This window comes from Bos indicus, chromosome 7 (genome assembly GCF_029378745.1).
Source record: "Bos indicus isolate NIAB-ARS_2022 breed Sahiwal x Tharparkar chromosome 7, NIAB-ARS_B.indTharparkar_mat_pri_1.0, whole genome shotgun sequence".
In the NCBI taxonomy this organism is placed as follows: domain Eukaryota; kingdom Metazoa; phylum Chordata; class Mammalia; order Artiodactyla; family Bovidae; genus Bos; species Bos indicus.
This window is the reverse complement of record NC_091766.1, coordinates 19845083-19857721: the sequence shown is the minus strand read 5'-3', so window position 1 is coordinate 19857721 and position 12639 is coordinate 19845083. Positions and strand designations below refer to the sequence as shown.

At 48.9% G+C, this 12639-nt stretch overlaps 1 protein-coding gene and 1 long non-coding RNA gene across 3 annotated transcripts in view; one reads left to right on the top strand and one right to left on the bottom strand.

Moving 5' to 3' along the window:
• Nucleotides 1-12639, top strand: part of ATCAY (ATCAY kinesin light chain interacting caytaxin) — a 41735-nt gene that overhangs the window by 15146 nt on the left and 13950 nt on the right. The window contains exons 3-6 of one of the 2 annotated variants that reach the window (XM_070793097.1): nt 1904-1962; nt 8385-8606; nt 10133-10318; nt 10719-10821. In XM_070793097.1, coding sequence (XP_070649198.1) covers nt 1904-1962; nt 8385-8606; nt 10133-10318; nt 10719-10821 — 570 coding nt within the window. The remainder of the gene's footprint in view (nt 1-1903; nt 1963-8384; nt 8607-10132; nt 10319-10718; nt 10822-12639) is intronic. The other variant, XM_070793098.1, reaches the window with a different exon arrangement.
• Nucleotides 263-11732, bottom strand: LOC109561760 (uncharacterized). The gene is made up of 3 exons (XR_011567556.1): nt 11575-11732; nt 8076-8309; nt 263-3928 (listed from the first exon to the last, which is right to left on the bottom strand). It is a non-coding gene; the product is annotated as an uncharacterized lncRNA (long non-coding RNA).

The following is a 12639-nucleotide window of genomic DNA, read 5'->3' as shown; positions in this document are numbered from 1 at the left end:
GAGCTCTGGTCCGAAAAACAGTCTGAGCATTGCCAGGAAAAGCAGGTCTTGTTTTGCAAATTCGTGCTCCACCAATTAAAGGGGCACAGATGCATAGCTGGCTGCCTTTCTCTTTTTAAAATTTTACTTTTTAGTAGCTTTAGATTTACAGAAAAGTTGCAAGAATATTACAGAAAACTTCCAAACACACACCTCCTGTAATTAACATCTTACATGAGGCTGATACTTATGATACAATTAATAGACTGGTATTGACACATAATTATTAACCAAAGTCCACAATTTATTGAGATATCCATAGCAATTTTCTCCTAATATTCTTTTTCTTTCCTAGGATCCCACCCAAGACCCCACGTAACATTTAGTCATCATGTCTCCTTAGGTTTCTCTGGGCTGTGACAGTTTCTCAGACTTTAAAAAAGAAAAAGATTTTTTGATGTAGACCATTTTAAAATTCTTTATTGAATTTGTTACAACATTGCTTCTGTTTTAAGTTCTGGGCCAGGAGGCATGTGGGATCTTAGCTCCCCTGACCAGGGATTGAACCCTCGCCCCCTGCATTGGTAGGCGAAGTCTTGACCATTGGACCTCCAGGGAAGTCCATCACAGACTTTCCTTGTTGTTGATGCCCTTGACGGCTTTGAGGAGGACTGGGGTCAGAGATTTGGTAGAACTTCCCTCCGTGGGAGTTTGTCTGGTGTTTTTCTCATGGTGACACTGGAGCGCTGGGTGTGGGGGGAGGACACAGGTGAGGGGCCGTCTCATCCATCATCTTGGGGTGCCTGTCATCAGCATAACTCTTCTTTGGTGTTGACCTGGGTCCCCGGGCTGAGGTCGTGCTGGTCAGGTGTCTCGACTGTAGAGTCACGCCTCCCTTTTCCCATACTGACCCCTTTGGAAGGAAGTCACCGTGCCCAACTCATGCTGACAGAGAAGTTACTCTCCATCTTCTTGGGGCTAGAGTATTTACATACATTTTTTGAAATTCTTCTGTGCAAGAAAAATTTGTCTCTTCTCCCCATGTTTATTTATTCAGTCACTTGCTTACTTCTATATGGACTTGTGGACATTTTATTTTGTACTTTGAATCACCATCCAATACTTTATATTTTGTTGGTCAGGCCTGTCCAGCATGGGCCATGGAGAGCTCCCTCAGTTGTCTGCTATGTCTGTCGGACAATTTCTGGCTCATCAGAGACCAAATCCTGTGGGGTCAGCCCATGAAGAATGCTGCTTATATTCCAAATATAATATAGATGAGACCTTCCTTTTCTCTGGGCCCCAGCTTTTACTATCCAAAAAAAAGGTTTATGGGACTTCCCTGGTTCGCCTTCCAATGCAGGGGGCAAGTGTTCCATCCCTAGTGGGAGAGCTAAGATCCCACATGCGGCAAAAAAAATCAAAACATTTTTTAAAAAGGAGCAATAGTGGAACACATTCAATACGTGTGTATGTTAGAGGCTTCAGTCATGTCTGACTCTTTGCCCCGCCATGGACTGCAGCCTACCAGGCTCCTCTAGCCATGAGATTCTCCAGGCAAGAATACTGGAGTGGGTTTCCATACCCTCCTCCATGGGATCTTCCTGACTCAGGGATCGAACTCAGGTCTCTTGCATTGCAGGCTGATTCTTTACTATTTGAGTCACCAAGAAAGCCCAACAAATCATCCACATCAAAAAAAAAAGTATTAAAAAAAAGCTTAATGTTTGTTAGATGATCTGATGAGAGCCCTCTGGCGCTGATGGTTTGTGATTTTTCTGTGCTCATGAACAGATGTATTTTCTCCCAATGATTTCCCAACACTAAACAAATTCTGTTGCTATCATTCTGTCTGAACTCCACGCTTCTGCGGCTGGACTTGTGGTGCCTGGTGGCTGGTGTCCACTCCCGGCTGGGTCTGCAGGCCACTCCCAGAAGAGACGGGGATGGACTTGCTTGGCAGCCCCACAGAAGACACGTCCTGTAAGTTTCCATGTGTGCAGAAATGGGCACATGATCTGGGCTCTGCCCAGGACTGTAACTGTAGAAATGTCAGAGGCCATGCCTCCTGGGTGGAATGTCACAAAAGGAGGTTGTTCAGCTCCAAGGCCTGTAGGGAAAAGCAACTGTGGTGGTGACACAGAGATGTGTGTGGAGTCAGTGTGTGGTGTTTCTGTATGTCCTTGAACTGGTGGCTCAGCCTCTCTGTGCCTCCAATTCCTTATGTACTAAATGCAGGTAGTGAGCCTTCCACAGAAGGGGTATACAAGGATTAAATGAGATGGTTTATGTAAAGTGCCCGGGGGAATGCCAGGCATAAAATCAGGAGGGCTCTCCTGCCCTGAGCACTCAAGAGGGCTCATGGGTCTGAGGACCCAAAGGCCTAGACTTTGAAAACAGGGGGTCTAGGGCAGCCAGATGGGCTACCTCAAACACATGTTCTCCTCGATGGCATCTCCTGGCAGAGTCCTGCTGAGAGCTCCCATTCTGCCTGCATCTCCCCCATGCAGCCCATCACAGAGCCCACCCTAGAGAGGAAAGATTGCCCAGAGAGGGACAGCCACATCCCTGATGTCACACAGCAGCGAGTACCAACTCTGCCCACCCCCGTACCATACTATGCCCATGAGCCAGGTAGGGACATCAAGTTGTCCCAGTTCTCTGGGGCCAATCTGTATGGATCTGAATGGTTCGTCACCCTAGAGTACCAGCCATTTTTCCCACCTGAGCATATATTCTCTGCCCAGTGTTGTCACATCCCCACAGGGTGACCTTGGGTGACTCCCTTCTCCCCTCTGGGCCTCCACTTCCCACTTCTGTAAAACGAGGGGTGTGTGGTAACAGTACCTCACTTCCTAGGTGTGACTGCCTCAATCATGGCCCCCAAAGGTATCCAGATTCTAATTCTAGGAAACCACAAATGTTCCCTCAGGTGGCAAAAGCAATTTTGCAGATAGGATTAAGTTAAGGAACTTGAGGGACCTCCCTAGTGGCTCAGTGGTAAAGAATCCACTTGCCAATGCAGGAGACATGGGTTCAATCCCTGATCTGGGAAGATCCCACATGATGTGGAACAACTAAATCCATGCACCACAACTACCCAGCCCACACTCTAGAGCCTGTGCTCAGCAACAAGAGAAGCCACCTCAGTGAGAAGCCTGCGCACCGCAATTAGAGTAGCCCCTGCTCGCTGCAACTAGAGAAAGCCTGCATGCAGCAACAAGACCCAGTGCAGGCAAAAATAAATAAGCAAATAAATTATTTTTTTTTTAAGAAACTTGAGACGGGGGATGTGAACGTTAATTGTATAGAAGCCAGCTACATGGTCAAACATGATTCTAGATATTTCCATTGAGGGAATTTTCTAAATGAGATTTATATTTAAATTCATGCACTTTGAATAAAGCAGATTGCCTGTCATTGTGTGGGTGGGCCACATTTAATCAGTTGAAGGGTTCAAGGTGTGGGGGCGTCGGGGCAGGGAACTCAGGTGTGATTCATCCTGGAGCAAAATTCCTCTCCAACTGTGAACCTATGAAATCAAGCAATTTCTCTGCTTCTAAAATACAAAGGTGAGACAGGCACAGAATAGATATTCCCACTGCAAATGGGAGAAATTGGAAGGATGAAGGGGTCACAAGTCCCAGCGAGTCTGAAATTTGGCAGGGCAAATTCCACTAGATTTTTTTAAAGGCAAAGTCCATTAGTTTTAAGGCTGAAGAATCATCCTCTTTGGTTCAATGCCCTTTCCTCCGGGTCCACATGGTGACATTCCTGCCTCTGTGGTTCCCTGCACTTTCAATCTTGCAGTCACCATGCTGTGATCCACAACCTGATCCCACCAGCAAAAGCAGCAGTATTCTTTTAACATATTTATTTCTTTGGGTGGGTTGGGTCTTAGTTGTGGTGCACAGGCTTCTTTGTTCCACGGCACGTGGGATCTTAGTTCCTGTAAGAATGAATGAATGAAAATAGTCACTCAGTCATGTCCGACTCTTTGCAACCCCATGGACTGCAGCCCACCAGGCTCCTCTGTCCATGGAATTCTCCAAGCAAGAATGCTGGGGTGGGTTGCCATGCCCTTCTCCAGGGGATCTTCCTGACCCAGGGATTGAACCCAGGTCTCCTGCATTGTGGGTAGGTTCTTTACCATCTGAGCTACCAGGGAAGCCAGAATCAAACAAAATTCCCTGCATTGAAAGACAGATTCTTAAGCAATGACCACCAGGTTAAGCAGTATTTTAAATCAAGCACGCCTGATTCACTGCTCCCAACACACTTCCCCTGAAAAAGGCAGGGTAAGTTGAGAGGACTGGGGTCTTATCCCTGGGAAGGTCCCTGCCTCAATGTCCCCATCTGTAAAATGGGTAATATTTCCCATCACACAAAGTCATGGTGAGAGCAGGAAATTATGCCAGTGCCTCACATATAGCAGACACTCGGTAAACATGACTTATGGGTTTGTTTGTTTGTTTTTTCATTTTATTTATTTATTTATTTTTGGTTGTGCTAGGTAGATAGAGTGCCTGATGAACTATGGAATGAGGTTCGTGACACTGTACAGGAGACAGGGATCCAGACCATCCCCATAGAAAAGAAATGCAAAAAAGCAAAATGGCTGTCTGGGGAGGCCTTACAAATAGCTGTGAAAAGAGGAGAAGCGAAAAGCAAAGGAGAAAAGGAAAGATATAAGTATCTGAATGCAGAGTTCCAAAGAATAGCAAGAAGAGATAAGAAAGCCTTCTTCAGCGATCAATGCAAAGAAATAGAGGAAAACAACAGAATGGGAAAGACTAGGGATCTCTTCAAGAAAATCAGAGATACCAAAGGAACACTTCATGCAAAGATGAGCTCGATAAAGGACAGAAATGGTATGGACCTAACAGAAGCAGAAGATATTAAGAAGAGATGGCAAGAATACACAGAAGAACTGCACAAAAAAGATCTTCACGACCCAGATAATCACGATGGTGTGATCACTGACCTAGAGCCAGACATCCTGGAATGTGAAGTCAAGTGGGCCTTAGAAAGCATCACTACGAACAAAGCTAGTGGAGGTGATGGAATTCCAGTTGAACTATTCCAAATCCTGAAAGCTGATGCTGTGAAAGTGCTGCACTCAATATGCCAGCAAATTTGGAAAACTCAGCAGTGGCCATAGGACTGGAAAAGGTCAGTTTTCATTCCAATCCCAAAGAAAGGCAATGCCAAAGAATGCTCAAACTACCGCACAATTGCACTCATCTCACACGCTACTAAAATAATGCTCAAAATTCTCCAAGCCAGGCTTCAGCAATATGTGGACCATGAACTTCCTGATGTTCAAGCTGGTTTTAGAAAAGGCAGAGGAACCAGAGATCAAATTGCCAACATCCGCTGGATCATAGAAAAAGCAAGAGAGTTCCAGAAAAACATCTATTTCTGCTTTATTGACTATGCCAAGGCCTTTGACTGTGTGGATCACAATAAACTGTGGAAAATTCTGAAAGAGATGGGAATACCAGACCACCTGATCTGCCTCTTGAGAAATCCGTATGCAGGTCAGGAAGCAACAGTTAGAACTGGACATGGAACAACAGACTGGTTCCAAATAGGAAAAGGAGTTCGTCAAGGCTGTATATTGTCACCCTGCTTATTTAACTTATATGCAGAGTACATCATGAGAAACGCTGGACTGGAAGAAACACAAACTGGAATCAAGATTGCCGGGAGAAATATCAATAACCTCAGATATGCAGATGACACCACCCTTATGGCAGAAAGTGAAGAGGAACTCAAAAGCCTCTTGATGAAAGTGAAAGAGGAGAGTGAAAAAGTTGGCTTAAAGCTCAACATTCAGAAAACGAAGATCATGGCATCCGGTCCCACCACTTCATGGGAAATAGATGGGGAAACAGTGGAAACAGTGTCAGACTTTATTTTTCTGGGCTCCAAAATCACTACAGACGGTTACTGCAGCCATGAAATTAAAAGACGCTTACTCCTTGGAAGGAAAGTGATGACCAACCTAGATAGCATATTCAAAAGCAGAGACATTACTTTGCCAGCAAAGGTTCATCTAGTCAAGGCTATGGTTTTTCCTGTGGTCACATATGGATGTGAGAGTTGGACTGTGAAGAAGGCTGAGCACCGAAGAATTGATGCTTTTGAACTGTGGTGTTGAAAAAGACTCTTGAGAGTCCCTTGGACTGCAAGGAGATCCAACCAGTCCATTCTGAAGGAGATCAGCCCTGGGATTTCTTTGGAAGGAATGATGCTAAAGCTGAAACTGCAGTACTTTGGCCACCTCATGCGAAGAGTTGACTCATTGGAAAAGACTCTAATGCTGGGAGGGAGTGGGGGCAAGAGGAGAAGGGGACAACAGAGGATGAGATGGCTGGATGGCATCGCTGACTCAATGGACGTGAGTCTGAGTGAACTCCGGGAGTTGGTGATGGACAGGGAGGCCTGGCGTGCTGCGATTCATGGGGTCGCAAAGAGTCGGACACGACTGAGTGACTGATCTGATCTGATCTGATCTGAGGCCTTCATTGCCTTCTCTAGTTGCAGCAAGCGAGGGCTATTCTCTATTTGCAATATGCAGGCTTTTCACTGTGGTAGCTTCTCTTATTGCAGAGCACAGGCTCTAGAGTGCAGGCTCAGTAATTGTGGTGCTTCGGCTTAGTTGATCTGAGGCATGTGGGATCTTCCCAGGTCAAGGATTGAGCCTGTGTCTTCTGAATTAGCAGGCAGATTCCTAACCACTAGACCACAAGGGAGGTCTGTAACTTGCGTCTTTATAATTTTTTGCCAAAATGCATATTTCTATACCGCAGTGTCTCTCGAAGCAGTCTGACCTGTTGCTTATGGATCAAGAGATTCAAAGTGAAAAAAAAAATATGAGATTCAAAATGAAAACAAAAGGTAGTCCAAGGATTTCCCTGGTGGTTCATTGGCTGACTCCAAGCTTCCAATGCAGGGGACATGGGTTTGATCCCTGGTCAGGGAACTAGATCCCACATGCTGCAAGTAAGACCGATCAAAGCACAATCAAATACATAAATAATAATAAATACTTTTAAAAAAATGTGGTCCATTTAATTATGGATCTATGAATGTCATCCAATATAAGAGAGGGGCGAGATTCTCCTTGATGTTGTTCAGTCGCTCAGTTGTGTCCAACTCTCTGCGACTCCATGGACTGCAGCACACCAGGGTTCCCTGTCCTTCACTGTCTCCTGGGGTTTGCTCAGACTCATGTCCATTGAGTTGGTGAGGGACTCTCCGACTCGTTTATTGATTTTGTCTTCAAAGGCTATGTAATGAAACGGAGAATTTCTGGGGTCTCTGGAAGGTTAGCCTCTTTTCCCAGAGCTGCCTTTGGGGGAGGGGGTGGCTTTTCTCCCCTTGTAAACCCCATAAGCCTGAGGGGTTAGCTCTGCTCCAAGGGCTGTTAGATGGTTTTAACCCCTTGGGGACAGCCCAGGAGGTGAAACCACCTTTTATAAGGAGACCAGAGTCCAGGCTAAGAGTCTTTAGGAGGAAGTGGTCCAAACCATGGGGAATATCCACCCCCATGGGCTTCAGAGTGACATAGCAAGATCCTGCCTCCCTGTGCCTCAGTTTGCTCATCTGTCCAATGGGTCAGTAGCAAGGTTGCAACTGACTCAGCAGTAAAGAATCCACCTGCCAATGCAGGAGATCCAGGAGACACAAGAGACACGGATTCGATCCCTGGGTCGGGAAGATCCCCTGGAGGAGGGCATGGCAACCCACTTCAATATTCTTGCCTGGAGAATCCCATGGATAGAGGAGCCTGGCAGGCTACAGTCCATGGGGTGGGAAACAGTCAGACATGACTGAACACATATATCTGTCTAGAGAAGTCAGAACATGAAAATGTGGGCTAGGGCCTGGCCTGTGTTATGTGATCACCAAAAGTTAATTGTTAGAGTCATACATCCCAGAAAGGCAAAAAGCAGAACTCGGACATTCTCCATCAGCCTTAGCGAGAAGGAACAAAAGGCGCAGATACTGGCAGATCTGGAGCTCAATCTGGAGACCAGGCTGCCTGGGGTCTAATCTCCATGTCATTGTTTGACCTTGGCTCAACTCACCTGTGAGTCCCATTTTGCAGATGGTAAAACTGAGTCAAGCTCAGAGCAAGGTGGCACTGCAGGGTCACAGAGCTGGTGGGTAGCAAGGTCAGGCTCTGAACCCAGGACTGTCCAATGTCCAAGTGTCTGCCCTTGACCTCCGAGCTGGATGGTTCCATTAACTGCTGCTGTGAAAGGATGTTGTCTGATTTCTAAGCACTCCCCACGGAAGGGCAGAGCAGATCTCTGTAGGGTCTGGAAAAGGAGAAGGGGAAGAAAAAACAAGCGACTGGTTTTGCTTTGACTTTCTGTTTTCCCTTTCCCCCACAGCCCCTCCCAACACGCTGAACTTCAACGGGGCTCATCGTAAGCGAAAGACACTGGTGGCCCCTGAGATCAACATTTCCCTGGACCAGAGTGAGGGCTCCCTGCTGTCAGATGACTTCCTGGACACCCCCGATGACCTGGACATCAACGTGGATGACATTGAGACCCCTGATGAGACCGACTCACTGGAGTTCCTGGGGAACGGCAATGAGCTGGAGTGGGAAGGTGAGGTCGGTCGCTTACCGTCCCTACCCAATCCCCAAATCAGACCCCAGTGCTCCTCTCAGCTTCTGGGGCCATCTTGCCAGAGTTCCCCCCCCCCCCCCCCGCCTTCCCAGAGGTTCAAGGTGGGCAGGGCTTCTTTTGTTGTTTTTTGGGGTTTTTTTTTGGCCATGCTGTGTAGCATTTTAGTTCCCAGACCAGGGATGGAACTTGTTCCCCTGCATTGGAAGCATGGAATCTTAACCACTGGCTCACCAGGGAAGGCCTGGGGCAGGGCTTCCAACCCAAGACTCCCAAAACAGGCCCTGGAACTCCACGTGCATTCTCTCGTGGACTTGTGGACTTTGCTGGGAGACTTGTCTTTCACCCAATTCACTTGATCAAAAGTGATCAAGACCAGAAGGAGGGGCCGCCCCCTGATTCCACAAGTGTACGTGAAGTGAGTCTTGATTGCCATGTGGAGGTAGGGTAGAGAGGGCAGGGATCCGTCGGGAAAACACGGTGCCTGCCTGCTCTCAGGGCAGTCAGAAAGCAGGGCTCTGGGTAACAGAACAAATGGACACAAGGTAATTGCACCTGGTCGCTGGTGCTGTGGGAGAAATAGGTGATGGGAAAGGGTAGGGGGGCTCATTCGGGCAATTCAACCCTCCCAAGGGACACTGGACCACATTTGGGGGCATCTGTGGTTGTCACAACTGGGGGGATCCTGGCATCAAGGGGGTGGGATCAGGGATGCTGCTCCACACCCTGTAGTGCCCAGGACGCCCCCCACAGGCAGTGACTGGCCCTGAATGTCCACAATGCCCAGCCCAAGACACCCTGAACCAGGATTCCTAGGGTGAGGAGGGTTCTTCGGCAGGGTTGTCGGGACTGGCCTCACTGGATGGGTATTACTGGGGCTGATATTCCAAGGCAAGAACACAGGTCAGAAAGATGGCAACAGGGAATCTCCCTGGTGGTCCAGTGGCTAAGACCCCACGCTCCCAATGCAGGGGGCCCAGGTTCGATCCCTGGTCAGGAAACTAGATTCTGCATGCTGCAACTAAAGATCCTGCATGCTGCAACAAAGAGGGCGCAACCAAATAAGTACTTTTTTAAAAGGTAGCAATGGTGGTGTCCATGGGGACGGAAGCAGAGGCACAGCATTTGTTGGGTGGATGTGAAATATGAAGGGGAAAGAGGTCGAAGGTGGTAGCTGGGTTTGGGGCCTGAGCAGCTGGGAAAACAGCCAGGCTATTTTCTGAGGTGGGAAGATTGCAGGATGACAGATGGGCAAGAGACAGATAATTTCAAGAGTGGTTAAGAACCCCCGAGAAGCCCAGAGAGGGAAAAAATGTGTACAAGGTCACCCAGCAAGAATGGGCTCTACCCAGCAAAAGGGTGAGATGAGTGGTCTTCCTCTGGCCTGGGGAGGAGAGGAAGAGGCTCTGTGGCCACGGGCAGCCAAGGCAGCCCAGAGAAGGAGGCTGGGACGAGATGTCCAGATTCAGGCGTCCCTCTTTCTCACCCTCCCTGCTGCCCTGCTCCAGATGACACCCCCGTGGCCGCTGCCAAGAACATGCCTGGGGACAGCGCGGATCTGTTTGGGGACGGCTCAGCGGAGGACGGCAGCGCAGCCAACGGGCGTCTGTGGAGGACGGTGATCATTGGGGAACAGGAACACCGGATCGATCTACACATGATCCGGCCCTACATGAGGGTGGTGACCCATGGAGGTGAGACCATGCCCTGAGGGCCCCCTCCTGGCTCCAACAACTAGAGGGCCCAGCAGTGGTCCTCTCTGAACCTCAGTCTCTTCTTCTGAACCAGGGGGATGTTAAACTGTAGTGTCTAGGTGTGCAGGGATGAAACTCACATGGGGGCAAGGCTTAGACATGTGGGGGCACACCAGAGGTGCCCATGAGGGTGGCTGGCATCCCCCATGGAAGGTGTTTTCTGGCTTCTTTAGCCAGGGTGCTGGGGCCCCAAGCTGTGTCCTCTGAGTATGGGCAGTGAGTGGGAGGGGGCTGGCCAGCTATGAGACGCATGCATGTGGTAGAGCACAGGGCAACTCAGAGCTGGGAGAGGGCTCTGCCCAGCCCTGTCCAGCGCTGCTCACCAGCTGCCTCTCCACAGGGTACTACGGAGAAGGTCTCAATGCCATTATCGTCTTTGCTGCCTGCTTTCTCCCAGACAGCAGCTCCCCTGACTACCACTACATCATGGAGAACCTCTTCCTGTAAGTGACCTGGCCACTCCATCCCAGCTGCCCACAGTTCTGAGGTTCCCAGCCGGTGGGCAGGACAGGCAGCAAGGATCACACTGGGTGGTTCTGCCTGGCACCAGGGAAGGGCTGGACCACGGGCAGACCTGCATCTGAGTCCTCTGCTTGCCCGCTGGGCCTCACTGGTGCTATTGTCATCATCACTGGCATTTACGGAAGCCCACCCGGGGCGCTCAGCGGTAAAGAATCCACCCGCCAATGCAGGAGACACAAGAGACGTGGGTTCGATCCCTAGGTTGGCAAAATCTCCTGGAGGAGGACACAGCAACCCACTCCAGTATTCTTGCCTGGAGAATCCCATGGATAGAGCAGCCTGGCGGGCTACAGTCCTTAGGGTCACACAGAATCAGACTCGACTGAAGTGACTGAGCACGCATGCACACTATGCGGTAGCCACAATGCTAAGGGCTTTGTATGTGAGAGCATGTTCCATCCCCAACAAGACTCTGTGGGGTAGTTACAGTTGCCTCCCATTCTGTGGCTGCAGTGCTTGAGGCACAGAGAGGTTATGTCACTTGCCCAAGGACACACAGGTAGTTTTGCTAGGATGGAGACAGATAATTAAGCCCTTGGTGGGACTTCATTGGTGTCCAGTGGTTAAGACCACACCATCCTTGGGTTCTTAATGCAGGGCCGTGGGTCTGATTCCTGGTTGGAGAACTAAGATCCCATATACCTCCTGGTGTGGAAAAAAAAAAAAAAAAATACCTGGCAGATGACAGTAAGAGCTCAGCAAATCGTTATCACTCCAATTTTCATTATTATGAAGATTTCCTTCTTCCTCGGGGGGCAGCAGGGTGGGGGGGCAGTTGAGGGTGCCAGGTGGGTCAGAGGAAGAGGAAGTACCCATGGAAGGTCAGATCAGAAAGCGGCCTGACTTACCAAGGAGCCCAGTCTCCCTGATTTACAGATGGGGAAGTGGAGGCTGAAAGAGGAGAAGATTCTTCTGAAATCACTTAAGGGGAGACAGGGCTGGGATGGACCCCAGGTCCCTGAAGTCAGGTGCAGTGGACCACTGGCTGTGGGTGTTTGTCCCCCAAGGGCATCTGGGGCTGTTGAAACTTACATTCCAGAATTAATGGAGCCATTAGATGAGTTCAAGAGTATAAATCACTTGGCACCTAGTAAACACTCAAAAAAATTGTTGTTTAGTCCCCCAAGGGCATCTGGAGCTGTTGAAACTTACATTCCAGAATTAATGGAGCCATTAGATGAGTTCAAGAGTATAAATCACTTGGCACCTAGTAAACACTCAAAAAAATTGTTGTCTAGTTGCTAAGTTGTATCCAACTCTTTCCAACCTGTGGACTGCAGGGCGCCACTGTCTCCTGGAATTTGCTCAAATTCATGTCCATCAAGTTGGTATGCCCTCCAGCCGTCTCATCCTCTGTGGTCCCCTTCTCCTCATGCATTCTATCTTTCCCAGCATCAGGGTCTTCTCCAATGAGTGGGCTCTTCCCATCAGGTGGCCAAAGTACTGGAGCTTCAGCTTCAGTCCTTCCAACGAAATGTTCCGGGTTGATTTCCTTTTAGGATCGACTGGTTTCCTCTCCTTGCAGTCCAAGGGACTCAGTTTAAAAAAAAAAAACAAACAAAACTCCTCAGTAAGATAGTAACTACTACTATCATTGTGCCCACTGACCCAGATTTGGGGGTGTTTGGGAGTCCTCTGCTCCCCTCCCCCGCTATCCTGCTGAGCATGCCAGGACAGCCAACAACACCTGAACAGGTGTGACACAGCCAGGGCAGGTAGAAACAGAAAGGACGGGGGCC